General features: G+C 40.9%; 1 protein-coding gene across 8 annotated transcripts in view; it reads left to right on the top strand.

The window, feature by feature from the left end:
• The window catches only part of FGGY (FGGY carbohydrate kinase domain containing), a 412,099-nt gene that overhangs the window by 274,776 nt on the left and 111,010 nt on the right, over window positions 1-26,313 (top strand). For all 8 annotated transcript variants that reach the window (XM_081087572.1, XM_081087570.1, XM_081087567.1 and 5 more), the window contains 2 exons: window positions 14,642-14,703; window positions 26,092-26,239. In XM_081087572.1, the coding sequence (XP_080943698.1) occupies window positions 14,642-14,703; window positions 26,092-26,239 (210 nt within the window). The remainder of the gene's footprint in view (window positions 1-14,641; window positions 14,704-26,091; window positions 26,240-26,313) is intronic.

The following is a 26,313-nucleotide window of genomic DNA, read 5'->3' as shown; positions in this document are numbered from 1 at the left end:
ACGCACCCTTTCCTCTCTTACTTGAAGTCCCTTTTATTGTGGGAGGTGTTGGGGAGGGAAGGCTACAGCAAGTTTCTAAGCCACGCCTGTGGTGACATTAGCTTTCTGGGATCATCACCTTGGGTTGGGTTTTACCTTTGAATTGTTTGAACCCAGAATTTAAATTTATGACCTTGAGCCACAGGGTCACAATGTAGCGGTTTGCCCAGCCTCCTCCCTCATTATCAATGCCAGTCAGCCTGGGTAGCCTTAGGAGCACAGTCTATGTGTGAAGAGCTTGCAGTGTTCACAGTGCTGTAATAGTTATGGAGGTAGTGATTTCATCCCTTCCTTCCTTCATTCATTTGTGATTACTCTGAGGCAGTCGAGAATATTATCACATGATTCCTAACCTGTGGGTTGCGAACAATGAAAATACATTCTGCATATCAGATATTTACATTATGAATCATAACAGTAGCAAAATTACAGTTATGAAGTAGCAACGAAAATAATTTTATGGTTGGGGGTCACCACAACATGAGGAACTATATTAAAGGGTCGCAGCATTAGGAAGGTTGAGAACCACTGCATTATCTTATGGGAAAGTTGGATATACAACTGATAATTATAATTTATTATTGCACATAACAGTAGATTGCACTGCCCTGCAGCCTGCTGGGAATGTGTTAAGTGCCAAGAGCTTTTAGGCCCTATTCAGATGCAGTATTTTATCTGATCTTCACAGCATGTGGATGTGTGTTATGATGTCAATTTTACTAGTGAATAAATAGAACAGAATAAACAGAACAGTAAGGGAACTTGATCAAGGTCTTTTAGTTGTAAGTGGGAGAGGCTGATTCGAACCCAAGTCATCTCCCACAAGCCCCAGACCTTTCCAGAACTGGGTCTGACTTGTGTGTATATGTGTTTCTGAGTGTGTCTTAGAGTTCTCTTATACATAGATTCCCTTGAGAATCAATTATTGTCAGTTAGTGACTTTCTGTTCAAGCGTTGTGAAGCAAATGCCGTTGGCAGGCTTTGTGAGGCCATGAGAGAGACGTACGCATATCAGTATTGACAGGATCTATGTGCAGACATAGGTGTGTCCCCAGCATTTCCCATTAGCTAATTGGAATGATTTCATGGATACAAGGACCAACTCTGCGTAAACAAGTGACTCCTGGATCTCTCCTCCTGCCCAGGCATTCACTATATTTTTTATATACAACCTGGACTCCTACACAGCCAATTCCCTTCTTGCTTCTACTCTTTTCCCTTCTAATTCCTGTCTTAGTCAGTTGGGACTGCTATAACAAGGTAGCATAGACTGGGTAGCTTACATACAACAGAAATTTACTTCTCACAATTCTGGAGGATGGAAGTCTAGATCCGGTGTCAGCATGGCCAGAGCCCTTTTCCAGGTTACAGAGGGCCATCTTCTTGTGTCTTCACATGGTTGAAGGGTAGAATTCTGGACTCTTAAGACCCTTCTAAGGGCATTAATCCCATTCATGGACTCCATCCACTCTCATGACCTAATCACCTCCCTAAGCCCCCAGTGCCCAATACCATTATATTGTGATTAGGATTTCAATGTATGAATGTTGGGAAGATACAGACTTTTAGTCCACAATACCCTCTCTAAAGATTTCAGTTAATGCAATCTTTCTAAACCTAGATATGACCTTGTCACTCTTGATAGCTCTCCAACGATCTATGGAATAAAGTCCAATCTTCTTAAAGTGATATTTATTTACACTGCTACTATTTACTGAGTGCCTACTATGTGCTAGGCACTGTTGTGAATGAAAAAAAAAAGTCAGTGACTAAAACAGCCTCTCTGCCCCCCCCCCTCCAAAAATCTGTCCCCTTGTCAACCTTACAGACTAACAAGAGGAGACAGATAATACACAGAACATGATAAAGCAATAAGTAAACGAATCTTATTTCATGAAATAAGTTTTTAGACGTAATAGAGAAGGAAAGCTTGTGATTCAGGCAAGCAATTTGCAATTTTAAAAAAGGAGGTCAAAGTAGACCTCATTGAAATGACATTCAAACAAATAACAAGGAAGAAAAGGAAAGCTGGAGGAAGAACCTACCAGGCCTTGGGAACAACCAGTGCAAACATCCTGAGGAGGTTGCCTGCCTGGGGCATTACAGAAATAGCAAGGAGGCCACATGGATAGAGCAGAGTGAACCAAAATGAGAGTTGTAAGGAATAAGTTCAAAGAGGTACTAGGTGTACCGGTTAATAATGCGGATTTTATAATCAAAGAAAACATGATAATTTCAAGAGAAACATCAAAAGTACTTTATTCAAAGTAATGTCCATCCCTAGCTACATATTTCCCCATCTTTCAGGTAATTTGTGGATACCGTCCCAATAGAACTTTTCTTGTTTTGAGGCAAACCATTCAGAAACCCAATATTCCACTTTTTCTTATGTTTTGAAGTGCTGCTTAGAAAGTGTGTGTGCCATTGATGGGAACAAGTGGTAATCTGAAGGAGCAAGGTCTGGTGAATACAGCAGGTATGTTAATACTTCTCAGGCAAGATCTTTTAGCGTGTCTTTAACTGGTTTTGAAGTGTGTGATGGTGCATCACCATGAAGCAAAATTACTTTGCCATGTTTTCTGGCACATTCTGGTCGATTCATGATCAAGGTGTGGTTCAAATCGATTATTTGTTGTTGGTAGTGATCAGTATTAATGGTTTCACCTGGTTTTAGAAGCTCATAATACACCACACCTTCCTGATCCCAGCATTGTCTTCTTTCCAAAGTGATTTGGCCTTGCAGTTGATGTTGATGGTTGACCTGGATCAACCCATGATTTTGTGCATTTGGGATTCTCAAAATAAATCCACTTTTCATCTCCAGTCACAATTCGATGCAAAAAAGACTTTCTTTAGTGCCATTGAAGCAACATTTTACTGATGACTTTTTGGTTTTCCATTTGTCTTTTGTTCAATTGATGTGGCACCCATTTTCCTTCCTTTAAAATCTTTCCCATTGCTTGTAAATGATCGGGAATTGTTTGCTGAGCAATGTTTAATCTTTCTGCAAGTTGTTTTTGAGTTTGACACCCATCTTTATCCAATAATGCTTGTAATTGTTGGTCTTCAAACTTTTTTGGTTGACCTGGACGTTATTTGTCTTTCACATCGAAATCATCACTTTTAAAGCGTTTAAACCAGCATTCACAAGTATCTTGAGATGGAGCATGTTCACCATAAGCTTCCTGAAGTATTTAGCAGCACTTTTCTTCAAAATAAAGTAATAAATTAAGACTTCCCGCAAATGCTCTTTTTTTGGCACAAAATTCGACATTTTTAAGCATAAAAATATCTATGACGTTAACACCTTCAGAAAAATTGACATATGAAATTTTGAAGCTTGTTGTCAATACAACAAAATAGCATATATAGCAAATAGCATATATATCAACATATATGTAACTCCATCTATTGAAAAAATCCACATTATTAGCCGCTACACCTAGTAATCAGGGGCCACTGTATGAATTTTAGCTTTTACTCCAATGAAATGGAAAGCCATTGGAGACTAATGAGCACGGGAGAGATACGCTATAACAGGTTTTGAAGGGATGCTTCTTGCTGCTCCCTGCTATGTTGGGAATAATCTCTGGGGTGAGAGTAGGGGAGATGGAAGCAGGTGACCAAGAGAGGCAGTAATCCAGCTATAATGCAGCTGTGAGACGGTGGCAGGGGAGCTGCTAAGAAGTGGTCAGATTTTTATTTATTTTGAAGGTAGACCCAACAGGATTTCCTGATGGAGTGGACATGAAGTGTACAGAAAAGAGAGCGGTCCATTTTTGAAGGATAGCATTGTTATCAATGTAGAAGATTGATTAGATGTCACAGAGGCAGGGGGAGGAAGAAGTCAAGAATTACTCACAGGTTTCTGACTGTAGTAACTGATATACCCCATAAGGTGATCCTCCATTATTTGTCTTCATCTTAGTAAAGAGCACAATCATTTATATTTTATTAAAGCCAGAAAATTAGGATTAATTCTTAACTCATTTCCCCTCTCTGCCTACATCCAATCCATTACGAAGTCCTATTGATTCTAAGTTCAAAATATATATCACCAGTTCATTTTTGGTTCTCCACCTCCTCTCCCAGCACCATTGGCCAAACCACCATTTTCTCTTTCACAGTCTATGTCAAGTGCATCTTTTGTGCATGGCATAGAGTTGAATCTTGCTTTTCTATAGCCTTGTAATCTCTGCTTTTTTAGAGTGTTTAATCTATCTACATTTAATGTAAAGATGAATATGGTTGGATTTAGGTTTTCCATTTTGCTATTTATTATGCCTATTTTTTTCTCTGTTTCTTCTTTTCTGCCTTCTTTTGGCTAAATTGAATATTTTTTCAATTTTCAGAATTTTTATAAATATATTTTACTGATTTTTTACAGAGAGGAAGGGAAAAGGATAGAGAGTTAGAAACATTGATGAGAGGAACATTGATTAGCTGACTCCTGCACCCCCCCCCCCCCACTGGGGATGTGCCCGCAACCAAGGTACATGCCCTTGACTGGAATCAAACCTGGGACCCTTCAGTCCGCAGGCCGACGCTTTATCCACTGAGCCAAACTGGTTAGGGAAATTTTCAGAATTTTATTTGCATTTCTATATACATTTTAGGCATCATTTTTTCTTATGAGAAGTCAACTCATCATTTTTTTTTTATTTTTTTGTTAATTCTCACCGGAGAACATTTTTCCATTGATTATTAGGGAGAGTGGAGGAGAGAGAGGGAAAGATAGAGAGAAACATCAATGTGAGAGAAACACATCAATTGGTTGCTTCCTGCTTGCAACCGACCAGGGCCCAGGCCGGGGAGGACCCTGCAACCAAGGTACATGCCCTTGACCAGAATCAAACCCAGGACCCTTTGATCCACAGGCCAACTCTCTATCCACTGAGCCAAATCAGCTAGGGCTCAACCATCATTTGTATTATTCTTCTGCTGTGTACTGTATAGTATTTTTCTCTGGCTATTGTTAAGATTTTCTGTTAATATCTGGTTTTTAGTATGGTGTACTCAGGTGTGGTGGTCTTTGGATTTATCCTTTTCCCTCCAGATTTGAATTTGTAGATTTCTGTCTTTCACCAAGTCTGGGGAATTTTTAGCATCTATTTATTTAAATATCTTTTTCTACTTCATTTTTTCTCACTTGTTCTGCTGTAACTCCAAGTACACATATTTGAAAATTTTGGCTGGTATTCCACAGGCCCCTGAGGGATTCTGTTGGGTTTTTTTTTTTCTTCCCTCTCCCCCTCAATTAGATACTCCTTCTGTTAGGTCTGTTTTCAAGTTCATTGACTCTTTTCCCTGTTACCTCCAGTTAGCTGCTAGGCCCATCCACTAAATATTTATTTCAGATATTATATTTACCAATAGTAGAATTTTCTTCCTTTTTTGGGCTTTAAATCTTTATTGTTGAAAGTTTTACATATCCCTTTCCCCCCACTGACCCCTTCTAGCATACCTCTGCCCTCCACTTCCAGCCTTCACCACCCTATTGCCTATGTCCATGGGTTATGCATATATGCATACAAGTTCTTTGGTTGATCACTTCCCACCTGCACCCACTTCCCTCTGAGATTCCACACTCTGTTCCACGCTTCCATGTCTCTGGATCTATTTTTTTCATGCATTTTTTTTGTTCATTGGATTCCACATATGAGTGAGATCATATCATACTTGTCTTTCTCTGGCTGGCTTATTTTGCTTAGCATAATACTCTCCAGGTCCCTCCATGCTGCCTCAAAGGGTAAGAGATCCTTCTTTTTAACTGCTGCATAGTATTCCATAGTATAAATGTACCACAGTTTTTTATCTACTCGTCTACTGATGAGCACTTGGGCTATTTCCAGATCTTAGCTATAGTAAATTGTGCTTCTATGAACATGGGGGTGCATACTTTCTTTCTGATTGGTGTTCTGGATTTCTTAGGATATATTCCCAGAAGTGGGATCACTGGGTCAACTGGCAGTTACATATTTAATTTTTTGAGGTAACTCCATACTGTTTTCCATACTGGCTGCACCAGTCTGTATTCCCATCAGCAGTGTACTAGGGTTTCTTTTTCTCCACATCCTCGCCAGCACTTGTCATTTGTTGATGGTAGCCATAGACTTTTCATTTTTAATAGTTTCTAATTCTTTGCTATTTTCTCTCTGTATTAATTATGATAATATTATCCTTTACATCCTTAAGCACTGTTAAATTATCAGCTTTAAATTTTTTGTCTTCTAATTCTAACATCTGTGTCATCTCAGGGTCATTGTTCATTAAATGGTATATTCTAAGACACTGGATTCTCATTTCTCTGATGAGTATTGATTTTTTGTTTGTTTGCTTTAGTAAAGATAATTTATTTGGCTCAACTTGAACTCCAGACTTTGTCTCTCCTGTGCTAGCACCTTCTGAAATCTCTCTTGAGGTCTTTGCTGGGTTACTTATAATGTAATTCAGAAATCATCCAGAGATTAGTGTCACATTTATATGCATAATGCTGAGCTCCTTTTCTATGGTTCCCACTACCCCCATCTTACTACTAGCTGCTATGGTTGCCTTGAACTCTGACCTCTCATTTCTTAGTCCAGAAGACTGCATATGTCCTGAGTATTAGCAATCCTCTATGGCTTTGATTGGGGCATGTCCTCAGGCCAAAATCTGTAAAATCGGGAAACATATGTAGTGATGTATTTTTCTTTACACATGTCTACTCCTCTCCATCTTCTACCTGGTTTTGGTCCCTTTCCAGTGTCTACAGAGAATTATTTGATATATTTTGAGCAGTGTTTATAATTATTACCCTTGGGAGAATTCCTGTGACATGAGCTATTCAATCCATATAAGAGGTAAAACCCCTGAATGATTTCTTTTAAAGCAAATAGGATTACATTCGTACCCTGAGTCTTCTGTGTCTTCCCATTGTGCTTAGAATAAACTCTAAAGCCTTTGCCACAGCTGCTTGATTCTCCCTACTTCCTAGCTCCCTATCCTCATTTCACACATCTTTCCTACATGTTTACTCCAGTGGAGTCTCACTGGATTCTTGCCAATTCCTGACATATGATGCTCTACTCACTATAGAATATTTGCCTTTATTATTCTCTTTACTTGGAAATTGTTGATTCTTTTTTTTATGTCTTAGTTTAAATTCAGCCACCAGGTTTTCCCTAAACCCTCTATTTAAATTAGTCCTTCAAATCACTAATATCTCTGTAATTATTATACTTATTTATTGACTGTCCCTATCTTTCAGTAGAATATAGTCTCCATTTGGACAGAGTTTACATCTGTCTTAATTGCCTGTGCTTACTTACTAGCGCTAGAACAGAGTAGGTGTTCAGTTAATTCATTTGTTGATTCTATAAGGAAACTTACCAGTCTAGGCCATATTAGAATATTGGCATGCCGTCCTCCACTCATAGGCAGTGACTTTCATTTATCTTTGTATCCTGATTATTAGATTGGTGGTTGGCACAAGGTAGCCATATATCACATTAGTTTCATGAATAAGTGAACTAATTAAACTACAAAAATGCACAAAGCAACCAGCCTTGATGGTGAATAAAACTGACTAAACTAGTTCTTCATTAAATCTGAATTCATCCACTTGTAAGTGAAGTTGTTCTACAGAAAACTAATATTAAGTTGTAAAACAAAAGATATTTTCTTCCAGGAATGTTGGTTGTTCTTAGGTTGGGCTTTCTTCTTTCCTTAGATTTTCATGATAGTTTTAAGGCTGGGAAAATCAGGCAAAATGTTTTCACTATAAATTAAAAGACGAGGTAAATGAAGAGCTGGAATAGCTTAAATGAAAAGAAAAAGTGATACTACAAGTAAATCCTAGTGGTAAGAAGGCAGGTGACAAGTGATGACCATTTCTCTGTGCCTAATGATTTCTTTATCTGCAAAGCAAGATGAAATACAGCCTCAAGACTCATACATGAAACTGATTTTAATACAGAAAAATTCATCATGCAATAAGATAGCTTTGTCTTAGCAAAATAATCATAGAACCTAAAATTCTTCAACTCTAAGTTTGCCTTTGTTAGGGATTTTCCTTGCGTGTGAACTTTTTGCCAACAGTTTTAATATCTCAGGCAATGTAATTCTCTGTGTAATTTTACAAACAGTTGTGTATTTTTCATGTTAATTTGTTAAATGTTTAACAGAGAAAACTAGACATGTGCTTGTCCATGATCATGCCCTGAGTCAGAACTGAACTTGGGTCTCAGGATTTCTTGTCTGTGCTTTCTCTGCAAGGGTCAAAACCTCAAATACCCGAAGCAGTCAGACAGCGTAAATGAATAAACAGACTTGACAAATAAATATTTTTTCTACTCCCACAGAGAAATTTTTCTTTCAACTCGTACTCTAGGTCTGAATTCCATGATCCCTCCTTTGACAGAGAGAAGGGCATAGAGAAATAGATCTCCACGACAATGAAGCATTAGTGCAGTCCTGATGATACATTGATGAAATCTGTGTCTGTTGTTGGGACGTGATAGGGAGTGGTGGTGCTTCTTACAGACTGTCTGAGGGATCAGTCACCACTCCACTCCAGCTGACTCTTGTCATAAGGGAGCATGGGTGGCCCCGTATCTTCAAAAGAAAACCAAGTATGGATATTAAGTAAAATCTTCAAATTTTAAAATATTGGCTCATTTTTTTTTTTAAAAAGCATTCTATTTCCCAAATAAAATACATCTGTGGGCCAGATGCCACCTCATACTGACCATTTTTGATCACTCTGTTATACTATATTGCATTTCTATTCCTCCCATGTTCTAAAGTCAGATTCCACCTTTGTAAGGAAGGGCCAGAAATCCAACCCAAGTTATGTATTGTAAGGTGGCCTCTCCCTCTTGATCTAGACCCCAGAGCCATCTTGAAGATCTGACCCAATCCAGTGCGGGCTTCCTACCTAACCAAATAGTTGGTAGACTTTTCTGCCTAACCTTCTAACTGCCTGCTCTCAGAGCTGAAATCTGAGAAGATGGAGGGAACAAGAAAATAGTCCTAGAGTTAGACTAGCTCTGTCTATATATTTCTAAGGCAACCACTTGGCAAACACAGTGATTGTGGTTAAACTGGTTATTTCATTGGAAAACAAGTAACCACTAATGGGACACTGTGTTCTTCTATATTGTGCTAAATACATTAGTGAATCAAACATAAGTAGAGAGACCAACCCTAGGAACAGGCATTTCAGGCTCTTGAAATGAATGCTGAGTTATTTGACAAACTGGCTTGGTCTTTGCTAATCAGGGTGGGCCTTTACCACCAGATGCTATGAAAAACAAACAAACAAAAATGCAGCTGACCATTTGTGATACTGTTCTCCCAGCTATTTTTACTCTTTTGGTGGCACTCCTTTTTAGCAATAGGAGTTATGAACTGAAAGCCACCTATATACCACTCACCACAACCTTCCCTGAAAAGAAAATTTTATTAACCCTATTTTACTATTGAAGGAAATGAGGTTCTGAGAGGTCAAATAACTTTTCCTATAGCACAGAATATAAGTATAGACCATGAATCTGAACCCAAGCCTGTCTGTTTCCAAAGTGCATGTTCTTTCCACAAACCACTGTTTTAAAATATAGATTTTATTTGCATTCCAGTATGATGAGGTCAGCAGATCAGGTGATATTGCCACTGAAAGGAGTTTGTTACTCTCAGTTCTCAAGAGGAGGGAGCATGCCACACCATGAAGGGCCACACGTGAAGCACTGGGGTTGTCCCATTGTCTGGTACCTGGCCCTGGGACGATGAGAACAGGAAAACAGTGGCCCGTAGATAAGGTGTGGGGAGGTGGCCTCTGGATTAGTCAGTTTGCATAAAAGGCATGCTCACATGTGAGCTGAGTCCTTTACTATCTCTAGGAATTGGCTAGTCCTAGGAGAGGCCACCACTCCAGGGTCAATAAGGCCCCAGATATCAGAGCATCAGAAATACAGAAAATACACCTGGGCCGGTGTGCTCAGGTCAGAGCATCGGCCTGCACACCAAAGACTCACAGGTTATATTCTTGGTCAAGGGCAGGTACCTGGGTTGCAGATTTGATCCCCAGCCCCAGTAGGGGTGCATGCAGGAGGCATCCAGTCACTGTGTCTCTCTCACATACATCTATCTCTCTTTCTCTTCCTCTTCCTCTCCCTCCCTTATACTCTCTCTAAAAATCAATGGTGGCCCTGACCGGTTTGGCTCAGTGGATAGAGCCTCGGCCCGCGGACTGAAGTGTCCCGGGTTCTATTCCAGTCAAGGGCATGTACCTTGGTTGCGGGCACATCTCCAGTGGGAGGTGTCCAGGAGGCAGCTGATCAATGTTTATCTCTCATCAATGTTTCTAACTCTCTATCCCTTTCCCTTCCTCTCTTTAAAAAATCAATAAAATACATATCTTGTTACTTTAAAAAAAAAAATCAATGGTGAAAAAATATCCTCAGGTGAGGATTAACAATGATATATACTAGAGGCCCAGTACATGATTTGTGCACAGAGGGGTGATCCCCTCAGCCCAGCCTGCACCCTCTCCAATCCGGGACCCCTCAGGAGATGTCCCTCTCATAATCCTGGACCACTGGCTCCTAATTGCTCACCTGCCTGCCTGCCTGGTTGCCCCTAACTGCCCTCCCTGCCAGCCTGATTGCCCCTCACTGCCTCTGCATGCCAGCCTTATCACCCCTAACTGCCACCCCCTGCTGGTCTGGTTGCCCCCAACTGCCTCCCTCTGCTGGTCTGGTCAACCCTAACTGCCCCCCCTGCTGGCCTGGTCACCCCCAACTGCTGGCCTGGTCACCCCTCATGGCCCCCCCCACTGGCCTGGTTGCCCCACGCAGTCTGCTGTTCAGTCGTTTGGTTGTCCCTCACTAACCTCCCCGCTGGCCTGGTCGCCTCACGCAGCCTGCTGTTTAGTCATTTGGTTGTCCCTTACTAACCCCACTGCTGGCCTGGTCACCCCATGCAGCCTGCTTGTTCAGTCGTTTGGTCATCCCTCACTAACCCCCCTGCCGGCCTGGTCATAGGCAGCTATCTTGTGAGGGTGTGAGGGTTAATTTGTGTATTACCTCTTTATTATATAGGATATGTACACTTTTTTTCTTATACCCAAAAGTTTAGACATCCTTGACTCAGATTTTTTTATATTCTGTAACCGGTTAGTCACTAAATTTGTTTCATTTTCTTCAAAATATATCTCAGTCATTTCTTCAAGATGTTAGGCATTATAATAGGCACTAGGGGGCTGGGACATAATGAGGCTTTTTGTTTAAAATCACTCAGAGTGCTGATGTATAAACTAAGAATTGTAAAAGGACTTCACAAATGCCACAACAGAACCAGGACAGGGAGTATTCATGCCTTGTATTCCTAGTGTTAGCCTCTGAGTGGGCCTGCATATCCTGCTGTCTATGCCTACTCATCTCCCTGGCCTATATACCCAACCAGACTTATATTTCTTAACTTTTTTATTTTTTATTTTTATTTTTTTACCATTTTGCTCCCTAAATCAAAATAATTTTCTAAGGCCTCGAATTCAATAAAACTCTAAACACTTAATCACTTGCCTGATTTTTAAGACCCACTATATGTCCCCATGCTCCTCGTTTATTCCCTATTTCCAATACTTCACTTATTCTCTAATTTAACATACAGTTACCTTGTGACCAAATTGTGCCTCGCACAAATAGACACCCAGGTGATATGTGGTAAGTGCTAACAAGAAGTACATGGTACTCTTTGAGCCTGTGGTGTGCCTCTGTATGGTTCGTGCATCCTACATTTATTCAACAAATGTTTATTGAGCATCTATAATATTCCAGGCATAGGGCTTGACCAGTCTCCATATTGTCTGTAACCACATATGTCTCTCCATTTTCATCTCTTTACTCATCACCGTCTCCTTTTCGCATACCTTGCCTTCAACTCTTTTCTCCTCCAAACTGCCTGTTCTTGGCCTCTCAGCTGAAGCCTCACCTCCCCCAACTATACTATAATTGCCAAATTATTGATCTCAATGGTACTATGTATTGTATTAGCTTGCTTATTTTCCACTGTGTTCCTGGAGGCTAGGCACAATACCTCATGCATTCGACATTCAGTAAATACTGAATAACTGCCATTATGCATGCACCACACATGCTAGGTTCTGTGCTTCCTCTTGGGAGCTTATTTAAATACTAGAGGCCCAGTGCACGAAATTCATGCACTCGGGGGGGGGGGGTGTCCCTCAGCTCAGACTGTGCCCTCTCACAGTCCAGGAGCCCTCGGGGGATGTCCGACTGCCAGCTTAGGCCTGCTCCATGCAGCCTAAGCCATCAGTGGGACATCCTTAGCACCTCCACTGCACTCGCCAGCCTTGAGCCCAGCTTCTGCCTAAGCGGTGCTTCCCCGTGGGAGCACACTGACCACCAGGGGGCAGCTCCTGCATTGAGTGTCTGCCTCCTGGTGGTCAGTGCACGTCATAGTAACTGGTCATTCCACCATTTGATCAATTTGCATATTAGCCTTTTATTATATAGGATCCCTTCTCTCACCTCCTAAAGTACTTCCCATTGAAATTAGCATCAAATCAAGTAATGTCTTACTGATGCAGCCTCTTTAAGGTCCAGAATATGCCTTATCACTCTAACCCACATAGGAAATAAGTCTTCAAAACCTGCATTTCCTGTCATTGAAATGACCAGTTGCTTTGCTATAATATTGAAACATTCTGCAAAACTGTACAAATAGAGTTCAAGAAATTATATTATACCTGGAAGTTTAATAGGTAATGTGGCATAGTAGTCAAGAATAAGGATTTTCCATACAGAGAGACCTGGTTAAAAACAAAAGGATCTGTCACTTATTCCCCTGTGACCTTGGGCAAATTACTTTATCTCCTTTACTCCCAGTTTCTCATCTCCATAGTGAGCAATAGTGTCTTTTCCATGGAGGTATTATAAGGAATAAGATAATTTAGATGAAATGCTTAGTTTATTATTAATATATGGCAAATGAGACAATAAATTTTAGGTGATAGTATTTATACTATTGTTGGCATTATGGGAGATAGTCTCTAAATCCCAGCAATCCTGTGTTGTTTTTAAATATATTTTTGTTGATTTCAGAGAGAAAGGGAGAGGGAGAGAGAGATAGAAACATCGCTGATGAAAGAGAATCATTGATTCGCTGCCTCCTGCACACCCCCTACTGGGGATCAAGCCCGAAACCCAGGCATGTTCCCTGACAGGGAATGGAGCCATGACCTCCTGGTTCATTGGTCGATGCTCAACCACAGAGCCACACTGGCCGGGCCCAGCAATCTTGTTTTAAAAGGAGGCTGGAGAAGGGGAAAGGAGGTGATTGAGGCCCAGAGAAGCTAAGTGAGTTGCACAAAGTCACAAAGCTAGTTGAAATCAGAGCCAGCCTCAAACCCAGCCACTGTGGCTCCAGAACCAGTTCTCTCCCTCCCTACACAGACGTGGCTCTCAAGAAGCATGCTCAGAGAGCTATCTCTATGAGGCCAAAACAACCAGTTGGTTCATTGTTTGAATGAAAATAAATCTGTCAGAACAGTTGTTTTGGAGTCCTAGAGACTCATGGAAACTTTGAGAAAACACGCAGATTAAGTTCAGGAACCCAGTGCAGTGTTGGGTGTGCTCTAGCAAGCAGAGCAACAGCACGGGAAAGCGTTCCTCTTCCTGATGCGTGTTACATAGTATTTTGTTTAGAGCACTCAAATGGCTTAGGGAATAAAATCCTAGACATGAGAAGAAGATAGTTGTCCATGGAGCTCGGACATCTTTGTCCTTGGAGAGCTAGTGGTATGTTCCAGTTCCTGTGCCCTACAGCTCCATGTGACATAACTTTTCAATCAGAGAAGGTTCTCTTGACTCTTCTGGGACAACACTTTTCTTTCTTTTTTCTTTTTTTTTTTTTAACCGAGTCTTCCTCCTCAAAATGTCTTTCATTCAACTTCTCCATTAATAAGACACAATGAGTAGTTCTGGGTCTGGCATTTCCCTAGGGTAAGAGCCTGGATCAGTGGGGGAGGGTCAGGGGGGTAATGGGGGGATAAGGACACATATGTAATACCTTAATCAATAAAGAAATTTAAAAAATGAGCCTGGATCAGGAGGTGGAAAAGGTATGACCCAGAGGTTAGTGCTTCAACATCAGCTCCTCAGCACTTACCTTGAGTGACCTCTCCTTCTCACTCCTTTTCTCACACCTCATTCTTGGACTTGCTGCTGCAGGGTTAGCCTTGAGAGCTTCGTTTCCCGCTACTCTTCTCTTTATACTTCTTTCTTAAAAATTCAAGTAAATTTTTATTTTCATTTTTTATTTATTGAATTTATCAGGGTCACATTGGTTAACAAAATTATATAGGTTTCCGGCATACAGTTCTGTAATACACCATCATTGTTTTGGCCTCCAAGAGGCCAACACAAGGTTAAGCAAAACTAGATTTCTGTAAGAGCTGACACACTCTCGCTGAGCTGGCTTTTTAACATGCTTAGATCCTTTATAAACAAAGAGTTGAAAGAAACAGACATTTGGATAAATCTTTTTTGGCTGGAATAGAGACTAGAGACACTAAGACTGACCCTTCTCTCTTGTTTTTCAGATAGACCACATGGTGCAGGGCCACGCTGCCTTCCCTGAGCTGCAAGCCAAGGCCACAGCCAGGTAACTGCTTCCTTCCTGTGCCCTACAGCTCCCATGCCCAGCTATGTTGAGGGCACTCACTTTAGGCTGCAAGGTGATATTCAGATCCTGTGGGAAATGAGAATGCCTGGCAGTATCCGGTTATAAGGCAGTCATCTGGGTGATCTAGAGCACACAGGTATTAACTTTTAAAATGACCTAAGGAACTTTAAAGAAGCTAGAGACAATCCAAAATGTGCCAGGACCCATGGATGAGAACCTCTGATGTTGTAGAAGGAACATGGATTTGGATTCAAAGTCTCTTGGGTTCAAATCCAGCTTTACTTCTCCTTACCAGGTGTGTAATCTTGGGCAAGTTATTCAACCTCTTTAGGCCTGTCTTTTCATCTGTAAAACTCAGAATAATAATTGATAAGGAGTGATTGCTAGGATATATTGTTAAGTAAAGAGAGTGGAATGCAAAGAAGTGTTGACTGTGTATGTTCCCTTTCATGTAAGAAGGAGGCGATATAAGAAAATATATGTGCATTTACTCATTTGTGCAGAAGAAAAACAGGAATGGTAATCCAGAAACTGAGATTGGTTATCTGTACTGGGTGGGTAGAAATGAAATGCAAAGACTAGGGGGACAGGAACAGGACAGTAGGCAGACATGGCACTTTTCTGAGTGCTCTTTATACAACTATAATTATTAGAACTGTAGTGATGCTTCATGTGTCCCTGAAAATAAATAGATAGAAAGATAAATAGATACATACCAGGATATATGTGTGTGGTGGGGCATGGATAAATGAAATACAAACAGTTTTTAAAAATGAGCCTATTGTATTAGTAATGATTACCATAATCACACTAAAGAGAGTTTTGGAAAGAGAAGAACTAACCTAAGTAACTTTGGGGAAAATATTTTGACAATAGGCTATATGGCTACAGAGAAAATAACTGTACATTAATATTGTGCTGTAAATACCAAATTTATTTTTCATACATGTAAGTGTTCACTATTGTGAAAATCCTTTATGTGTATACTACATTGGGCAAATAAAAAAATATATGTGCATAGTGAGAGACAGGTTCCTCACAAATCAGGAAAGGGGAAGGTTAGAATGAACCTTATGGTATTTGGTGGAAATCAGAGGTATTAGAATCAATTTATGATTTTTTATTGATATAAATAAAATAAATATAGGTGTGTGAGCATATATACATTCATCTCCTAGCTCCCTCTACTGAGATGGCCTGGAAGCAATGACACCCTCCTAGTAATGTGAACACTTAGCACCAGAACTTGGGATACACTCATGCATATATTTCTACGAAGAGGGGCCATAACTATCATCAGATTCTTGAAGGACTTCAGCATGTATAAACCACTAATACAAAGACAAGAGGACTGGATTTGGAGCTCAGAGATCTAGATTCATACCCAGCTCCAATATGTATTATGTGTGAACAAAGTGTCCTCATCAGAACATGGAGAGTAGTTATGAGAGAACCAACCTCCGATAACTGAGAATTCACTTGGAGTTTAGTGAAGTAATATCTTTGGCAAGGCTTTGTAAACTGTACTCTGACAATTATGACAACTACTACTACTTCTGCTACTATTACCAATGATTATAAAAGAGGAAGTTTTTGCCATGGTTGTTCTAGGGTGAAACAGCAGATGTCAATCATCCATAACCTGCCTGACTTCTTGTGGAAAGGATGATGGAGTAGCAAAAACACAGGACTGGAAATTAGATGTGGGGAATTCTTGTGTCGGTTCTGCCATAAATGTCTTGGTGACTCAGTTTCTTCATCCCTAAAATCACAATAATACTGCCCTCTTTTAGAGGTGTTATATAGATGCAAGTAGGCCATGGAAATGCCAATCTGTAAAGATCTTACACCGCAACACAAACCAAAGGGATAGTTAGACCTTGCAAGGAAATGCTCAAAATTTCCAGAACTTTCTCTTATAGATGAACCTCATGTGAGTAGTTTTTACTGAAAATAGGAAAGAAGGATTTATAGGTTAGCATGTAAACTCTGAGAAACAGCAATGTAACAGCCATTAATAGAATTCAGTGTTGGAGTCAGACCTAGATTTAAATCTCAACTCTTTCCACATGGGAATTGACTTCCTACCCCTTTCCAACCACCTGCTTAGGTTTCACCTTGTGTTTCCCTTTGGAGCTAAGTTTCACCAAAGCATTGCCTATACTCTTAGTCACTATTTCCTCAGTTTGAACTTCCCCTTTCCTCACTTCAGTGTAAATTCTGTCACCATTGGCCCCTGAAACATTTATTGTTAAGGTCCTCAGTGACCTCTGATATGTCCTTAGGATGTGACCCAGGCCCCTTGAGCTCTCAGTAGTATTTGGCACCAATACTTTTGCTCTCCTTTATAACACTCTCTTTCCTTGGCTTTCTTTCTGGAATGTCACTCTCTTCCAGTTTTCCTCCTGTGTCTCTGACTCCTTTTTTTAAAAAAATTGTTTTATTGCTTAAAGTATTACAAAGAGTATTATATATATATATATCTCCTTTTTTTTCTCCCCTTGACCTTCCCCTAGCCTCCCATACCCCCCAGTGTCTTGTGTCCATTGGTTATGCTTATATGCATGCATACAAGTCCTTCGGTTGATCTCTTACCCCTCCCCCCCAACCCTTCCCACTGTAGTTTGACAGTCTGTTCAATGTTGCTCTGCCTCTGTATCTATTTTTGTTCATCAGTTATAGTGGTCTTAATTATCCATAAATGAGTGAGATCATGTGGTATTTTTCTTTCATTGACTGGCTTATTTCACTTAGCATAATGCTCTCCAGTTCCATCCATGCTGCTGCAAATGGTAAGAATTCCTTCTTTTTTACAGCAGCATAGTATTCCATCATGTAGATGTACCACAGTTTTCTAATCCATTCATCTGCTGATGAGCACTTAGGCTGTTTCCAGATCTTAGCTATGGTAAATTGTGCTGCTTTGAACATAGGGGTGCATATATCCTTTCTGATTGGTGTTTCTGTTTTCTTGGGATATATTCCTAGAAGTGGGATCACTGGGTCAAATGGGAGTTCCATTTTTACCTTTTTGAGGAAACTCCATACTGTCTTCCATAGTGGCTGGACCAGTCTGCATTCCCACCAGCAGTGCAAGAGTGTTCCCTTTTCTCTGCATCCTCTCCAGCACTTGTCATTTGTTGATTTGTTGATGATAGCCAGTCTGACAGGTGTGAGATGGTACCTCATTGTTGTTTTCATTTGCATTTCTCGGATGATTAGTGACTTTGAGCATGTTTTCATAAGACTCTTGGCTTTCTGAATGTCTTCTTTTGAAAAGTGTCTATTTAGGTCCTTTGCCCATTTTTTTTATTGGATTGTTTATCTACCTTTTGTTAGGTTGTATGAGTTCCCTATAAATGTTGGTGATTAAACCCTTATCAGTGTTAACATTGGCAAATGTGTTCTCCCATGCAGTGGGCTTTCTTGTTGTTTTATTGATGGTTTCTTTTGCTGTGCAGAAGCTTTTTATTTTGATGTAGTCCCATTTGTTTATTTTCTCTTTAGTTTCCAATGCCCTAGGAGCTGTATCAGTGAAGAAATTGCTTCGGCATATGTCTGAGATTTTGTTGCGTTTGGATTCTTCTAGTATTTTTATGGTTTCCCATTTTACATTTAAGTCCTTTATCCATTTTTAGTTTATTTTTGTGTATGGTGTAACTTGGTGGTCTACTTTCATTTTTTTGCATGTATCTGTCCGATTTTCCCAACACCATTTATTGAAGAGATTGTCTTGACTCCATTGTATGTTCTTGCCTCCTTTGTCAAATATTAATTGAGCATATTGGTTCGGGTTGATTTCTGGGCTCTCTATTCTATTCCACTGGTGTATATGTCTGTTCTTGTGCCAGTACCAGGCAGTTTTGAGAACAGTGGCTTTGTAATACAGCTTGATATCTGGTATTGAGATCCCACCTACTTTGTTCTTCTTTCTCAGGATCACTGCAGCTATTCGGGGTCTTTTTTTATTCCAGATGAATTTTTGGAGAGTTCATTCTAGGTCTGTAAAATATGCTGTTGGTATTTTAATGGGAAGTGCGTTGAATTTATAGATTGCTTTGGGTAGTATGGACATTTTAATGATGTTGATTCTACCAATCCATGAACATGGTATGTTCTTCCATCTGTTTATGTCTTCCTCTATCTCTTTTTTCAACGTCCTGTAGTTTTCTGAGTAGAGTTATTTTATCTCTTTAGTTAAGTTTATTCCTAGGTATCTTAAATTTTTTGGTGCGATGGTAAATGGGATTGTCTGACTCCTTCTTAATTTCCTTCTCAAGTTCATGGTCTTTTTCTTGAAGATAACATCAAAGCTCATCATAACTGGGTTCTCTCTTTTTTTTTTTTAAATATATTTTATTGATTTTTTACAGAGAGGAAGGGAGAGAGAGATAGAGAGTTAGAAACATCAAAGGGAGAGAAACATCGATCAGCTGCCTCCTGCACACCTCCCACTGGGGATGTGCCCACAACCAAGGTACATGCCCTTGACCGGAATCGAACCTGGGACCCTTCAGTCTGCAGGCCGACACTCTATCCACTGAGCCAAACCGGTTTCGGCAACTGGGTTCTCTCTTTACCCTCGTTTCCCAAGTAATCCCATCCACACTCTTGCCTTTATTTCTTCCTATAATTTGAGGATTCTCAAATTTTATCTCCAGCTCATCTATTGAGTATGTATTCAATAAATGTTGGTTCTTTTTAATTTTTCTTTCCTTATATTGCCTTGCAAAGGAAAGTTTATGTCTGTTATCAGGTCTATGAATATTCTAAGAATATAGGACCCATTGTCCTTCAGGGCTTAGAAAGAAATGGGCTTAGCTATTATTATTAAAGTGAAGCAGGCTATTTGGAAAGGACAGCTAATCCCATGGAATTGGGAACCATGTGCCTCTTTGGGTGTGACTTTGGGCTCTCTAAAAGCAGGCCACCCCGGTCTTGGAGCTTAGCATCAGCAAATCCTATTTGAAACTGTAGAAACATGTGTTGATAAACAGATTTAGTATTTTATACTTTTGATTTACCATAATCCTTTTAGACAAGACATCCCTGAAGAGAAATGTCTTGTGAGCTTAGAAATTAAGTAAACATCAGCTAGATGTGCCCCTGCATGTAACTGACAACCAAAGTCTCCCTGTATGTGGGGCCAAACAGCCAAAAATGGTTCTGCATTCAATCCTAACTTGAGCTCTTTTCCTCTAAACTATGTGTTGTCTTAATTTGCTTATACAACCTTGACCACCAGTGACTCAGAATGAGGTCCTGGTGATGGCAGGGTTCGGTGGGGAGATGTTGACACAGTTCATAAGTAATAGATTCCAGGTTGGCAGCAGAGCAAGGGTTAAAGTCCATTCCCCAGACTGTCTGATGAGACTCCTAGTGGCACTTATGATACAAAAGTGAAACACACACACACACACACACACACACACACACAAAGTCCCTGCTTTTGTTACTGGCAATGTTGGTAGTGAAACGGCACCAGTTGTTACCAGTGAAGTTAGACCTCAGCAAAGAAAGAATTCAGAGCCAGGAACTCAAGTTATAAGATAAAGTTTGTTTATAAATGTACAGTGGTAAGCAGGAGTGAGCCAGCTGGGCTGCATGGGCTCAGGAAACAAGTTACAGAAGCAAATTAAGAGCCCTTAGAGCTTAGGAGAAAGAAAGGCACCAGGGGAATAAAAGGGGTTGGGGAGGGAAAGGTACAGGCATGCTCCAGAGAGAGAGTGCTGGGTCCTTCCTCTTGAGAGTTTTAAAGGACTGGAATTTTAGGGGCCGTCTTAGGGGAGGATCTCAATAGAATATTCATCAGCTTTATGCTGATGCACCAAAATGAGATTTATTCCCTTAACTTCATCCATCCTTGGGTATGGTTGGCACAAATGACACTAATCTGATTTCTGCTATCTATCTCCTGAGTAGGCTAATTTAGGCTATTTATCCCCCTGGTTGAGGAGAAGTATAAATTATTTACTGTTAAGTGTCCTTGGAAAGTGTTAAAACAGATAGGATTTTTCCAGTTATTAGATGGCTGTAAACTTCTTGGCCATTTAATTATGTCTCAGTTTCCCTAATTACATTTCCCCTGTCTTACTAACCTGTCTCATTTTCATGGAAATTATACACACACACTTAGACATAAACATGTTCACATAACACACACACACACTTGTGTAGAGCAAGAGAAAGGGAGAGGGAGAGGGAGAGGGAGAGGGAGAGGGAGAGCGAGAGCGAGAGCGAGAGAGAGAGAGAGAGAGAGAGAGAGAGAACACATTTGCACACCAGGTATTGATAAGCATTCCAAAGAAAAATAGAGATGGTTGAGGAGAAACATGGAGTGAGGGATGTAGGGTGATGGGTGGGAACTATTCTAGGTAGGAAGCCATCCTTGCGGAGGTGACACTTGAAAAGGACTCTGAGTAAAGAGTGGGACTAAACTATGGTTGTAGGGGAGGGTCCCTCTGGTCTGAAGGAAAAACAAGGCCCAAGGCCTTGAGCAACTCTGGGACATTGGGAAGGCCATTGTGGCTGGGCCTAAGTTGGGACATAGCAGGAGACTGGTGAGGGCAGGATGTAAGCCAAGGCCAAACCATGTGGGTCATTGTGGACAATTGTAAGGACACTGGATTTTATTCAAGTTTTAGTTTTGAGCAGGGGAATCATGATCATATTTACCTTTTAAAGGGATTAATTTGGCTCTCTTGGAGAGTACTAGTAAACTAGACCATTGGTGGGGAGGGAGAGACAGAGTGGAAGATATGGCTTCTGACCTCAATGAACTCAGTCTGGGGGCGGGTGTTGGGATAGGAATGTAAGCAGAGGAGCCCAGCTTGGTCCGAGTTGCTTTTGCTGAGCTCCCTGCAATCAGTAGTCATTTCTCATTGTGATTCTATTGTTTTCAGGTCCTTTAAGATTGTCAGCATGAAGTTCTCCTAATTTATTCTCTTAACCTAGCTTTTCTCCCACTTTCTCTGGATTTTTCAGTTATTCCTTTGAGGATAATCCATTTTTCTTTTCTCATTTATTTCTCAGACCTCTTTTGTTTCTGTGATTTCCATAATTTCTGTGAATCAATTTCATAAGGCAAGGAAGAAAATTTTGGGCAAGAGGGGGAAAATAGGCAAACATTCACAGGCATATTATGAAAATTAAAAGTAGGTTAGTGCAGCTACAGTATGGTGTATGCAGGGGTAAGGAGGGAGAAGGAATGGAAAACATGTATGTAACACAGTGTAATGTAGGCAGAGCTAGAAAATAAAGAACATCTTATGCTAGGCAACAGAGTTTGTGCTTCATCTCAAGGACAATGGGTAGGATCTACTGAAGGGTTAGATAGGGGTGGGCATTGTAATCAGAGTGGCATTTTAGAAGAATCCCAGGAGGGACTGCAAAAGTTAGGAGGCCAAAGCTCTAATCCAGGCATTTGAAGATGGCCTGAATAAAGTAGACACAGTGGAACTGGAGAAAGTTGTGCTGGGTAGACAAATATTTAAGATCACAAATTGACAGGTCCTAGTGAGAAATTAAATTGTGGAGCTAAAGGAGAAAGAGAAGAGTAAAAACTTAGTACCCACTTGACTCTGCCCCCAAATGGTTGCTTGAGAAATGGCTTCAATGAGATTGGCTTTGATTAGTTCAAGGAACCCAAAAGGAAAAGTGAGTATACCAGAAAAGACAATGTGTCTCACATTATGTTTATGTTGAGTTCTCTTTGGACATCCAAAAGGAAGCATTTGATGGGTGGTTGGATATTTGACCTGGAACTCATGAGAGCAAAGCAAGCAGGAAATAAGGCCATGTATTTGGGAGTCCTCAGCCCTAGAGGGTAACTGGAGCCCGGGGAGGAGGAAGAGATCACTCAAGGATATATAAAGAGTGAGAAGAGCCAAAAACGGTTTGGCTCAGTGGATAGAGCGTCGGCCTGCGGACTGAAAGGTCTCAGGTTCGATTCCAGTCAAGGGCATGTACCTGGGTTGCGGGCATATCCCCGGTGGGAGATGTGCAGGAGGCAGCTGATCGATGTTTCTCTCTCATCGATGTTTCTAGCTCTCTATCTCTCTCCCTTCCTCTCTGTAAAACATCAATAAAGTATATTTAAAAAAAAAAGAGTGAGAAGAGGGACAAGGACAGATCTCTGGGAGACTTCACATATCTAAGAGACAAGGAAAGGAAAAGAACCAGATAGAGAGGAGGTAAGAAAGCCAAGAGCATATAGTGTCCCAGAAACAAGGGAAAGAGAACAAATGGGTGAGAAGTGGTCAAGTGGTGCAAAATATGGAAGAAAATTCAAATAAAATAAAGGCAGAAAATGGTCCATTGGAGTTAGGGAAAGGACACAGTATCTTTTGTTAGACCATGTATTCTGATTTTTTATTTGAAAGTATGGTCACCATACTTCTGAGCAGCCTATGAACCCACAGAATGACATGATTTGTGGAAAGGGAGTGGAGGGGAAAGATTCCAGGGGTGCTGTCTGTATTTAACATTGTAAGCAATAATGTCTAAAAAATTCTTCCCTGTCTCTCGGATTTTTTTTAAGCTGGAAATTAATCTCCTGTGATGGAAAAGAAGAGAGAACAGTTTATTGATCATCTATCATTTTATAGGGCTCAGGACTCTGTATTTAATATTCATGGGGGACTGTAAGGTAAAAGTATTAACTCTGATTGCAAAACAGTGAACTAGGTTTGGAAAGGTTTGGTGTGATTGCTCAAACTGTATTTTCCCCATCATACAAAATGGGCCTAGGACAGCAAGAATTTTTCCCTCTGAGACAGAATGGATGAGCCCAGAGTTCATGAGAGGGAGGGAGGGCAATCCACTTGGAACAGTCAGTATGTGATTCCCGAGCTGGAAGAGGGCTGACGGCCATTGGAGAAGGAATTGATAAAACATGCAAAATGAATCAAAGTCAGAACCCCAAAAAGGTATCATGTGAGGTTCAAATTATGTGAATAATGATGTGCATTCGTTATTTTAATGTTTTCCAAGTGCATTTCATTTTGAATGATATACTCAGATAGCACACATGGTCAGGTATAATTGAAAAAATGTGCAGGAGAATGGCTGCATTCAAAGAATAAACATACAGCTGTGAGGAGGTTAGGAGTCAAGGGGGTAAGCATATGCCCCATCCCCCAGGGATCTCATTAATTCATGAGTGACCATATATGTAGAGGCTAAATGAATCTCACTGTGTGCAAAGACCCGCAGTCAATGAGACAATGATGAATCAATAGTAATTAGGCCTATAGGTTCTTATTGACCCAGATGTCTGAAACTAAATGCCCTGCCCTAAGATGCCTTGAGAGGCAAATGAAAACACTTAGAAACTTTTTAAACATCCCTTTAGTCTCAGTGCAGTGATGCTGTTCTGAGGAAGAATGTTGCTACGATGAGTACAGACTCCCCTTCGGGCTACCAAGGATGTCCTCGAGGCCTTGGTTGTCATTGTAGTTCCTGTTGGACCAGGAGTAGAGAGAGTTGGGAAACAGAAAACCGAGATGTGATTATATTCCATCCAGATAGATGGTTCAGGCCCTACCTTGCATGGAGGCCGTGAAGGAGTCTTTTTCCTAGTCTGTCATAGAATCATGCTAAAAACAGGGTTTGAATGTGGAATTCAAATGGACATAACACACACACACACACACACACACACACACACACACACACTGGGGTTTCTGACCTGGAATACAGAGAATGCATGGCTCCAGCACCACTCAGAGGAGGGTTTAAGTTTGGACTCAGTCACCTGTCCGCACCTCTTTGCGAGTCTCCTCTGCATTCCTCGCCGGGCTGTGGGGGAAGGCCTGGTGCACACACAGGGAGCTCAGGTTGATGATAGTGTGGATAAGGAGCCTTTTTCCAACCACATCATCGTCCTCCTAAAGTGATCGAAGGTAGACTTTTACAGATGGGAATGAGGTGTCCAGCAAGGAGCAAAAGATTGCCTGGTAGGCAGGGCCGCCGTTGCCTCCACTCAGACATACATCACACAGGCACACACATTTGCACACTCACTCATGCACTCACATAGAGCATTTTTGCTTTCCTACCTTTTCTATATTAGAGTTCCACTTAAAGTTTGTATTTACTACAAAGGTTTGAAAACCACTGCTCTACTCGTTTCTAATCTAACAACTTTCAGGGACGTCGTGAGCTCATTGGAAACACTCACAGTGGCACAAAACTGGAATTCAAAATCTCTGAGCTGTCCTCCTAAAATGTTCTAAAAATTTAAATCATCAATACCATCTAGGTGGCTTAGATGCCAGCCTTCCGTGGACAATGCATTCCTGGACTTTTTTTCCTGCCATTATTCAAGCCCTGGTTTTCACGGTTAAAGCCATTGTTCCAAGGACACCGGTGGGAAGTGACATGGATGCCAATCTCTGATAAACCCACTTTCTTTTAGAAGTGTTGGTTCAAGGCTTTAAGAAGGAAGCACCTTTAAAGAGGGGAAGGCACCACCTTTAACCTTTGTGACATGCAGTGACATTTAACCCAGTGAGGTAGGTGTGGTGACACCATTTGAGTGTATGGGGAAACTGACATTCAAGGAGGTTGTCACTGGCCCTGTTACCGATCTGGGAGAGGTGAGGCAAGATCTGAACCCATCATCTCCAGCCCCTTCTCACCTGACCATGTAAAACTGAGATAGGTAGTCTGTCTCCCTCATCCTACACGTGAAGAAACTGAGGCTTAAAAGGTAGAAAGAACTGACACAATGTCATTGGACAGGGAGGGGGGGCATGAAGGTGAGAAACCAAGTCTCCTGATTCCTGATTTTAATTGCATTTACTCCATCCTGTCACTTCCCTTAGCAAATTCCGATCCTGAGCCTGGGCACATATATTTATCTCCATTCGTCATCTCATCATTATTACTATAATTAGGAATACTAATGTTTTAAATCCTTTGCATATGGACAGTATTGCACAGCTTACAAAATACTGTATATTCACCTACATAATCTCTTTTGATCTTGACAATAACCCTATGAGGTAAGTTGGACAGGGAACATGTATCTGGTTTTACAGATGCAAAGAAAGTGGTTCCGAAAGTTTGAATAACTCTCTCGTGGTTACACACCTCCTAGGGGCAAAGCCATTCCAGCTCTGGTCTTCTGATCCCAAACCTTCGCACTTTTTCCTAAAGCACACCACCTTTTCTTGGGGATGGTACAGTGATTTCTGAGTACAGTGCGCTGGTTTCCATGGGTTTCAGGCAGTTTCTTTGCTGAAGCTTTTGGGACTCTGCTTACTTTCTGGACCTGGTGTGGAAATACAAATGGTTTCTCTCTGCAGAACAGTTTGCTCCCCAACCCCACCCCCCTTTTAAAAACAAAATCCATTTCTCTTCCAGATGCCAGAGCATATATGCATATTTGAACAGTCACCTGGACCTGATTAAGAAGGCTCAGCCTGTGGGTTTCCTCACTGTTGATTTACATGTTTGGCCAGATTTCCATGGCAACCGGTCTCCTTTAGCAGATCTGACACTAAAGGGCATGGTAAGTGACAGCCAGTCCTTGCACAAAGGTGAAGGCAGGCCAAAGGGGCTGCAAAGATCAGGAAAAGCAAAGTG

Source organism: Myotis nattereri, assembly GCF_964212035.1.
Source record: "Myotis nattereri genome assembly, chromosome: 3".
In the NCBI taxonomy this organism is placed as follows: domain Eukaryota; kingdom Metazoa; phylum Chordata; class Mammalia; order Chiroptera; family Vespertilionidae; genus Myotis; species Myotis nattereri.
Note: the sequence above shows the minus strand (reverse complement) of the source record. Positions and strands in the feature narration are given on the sequence as shown.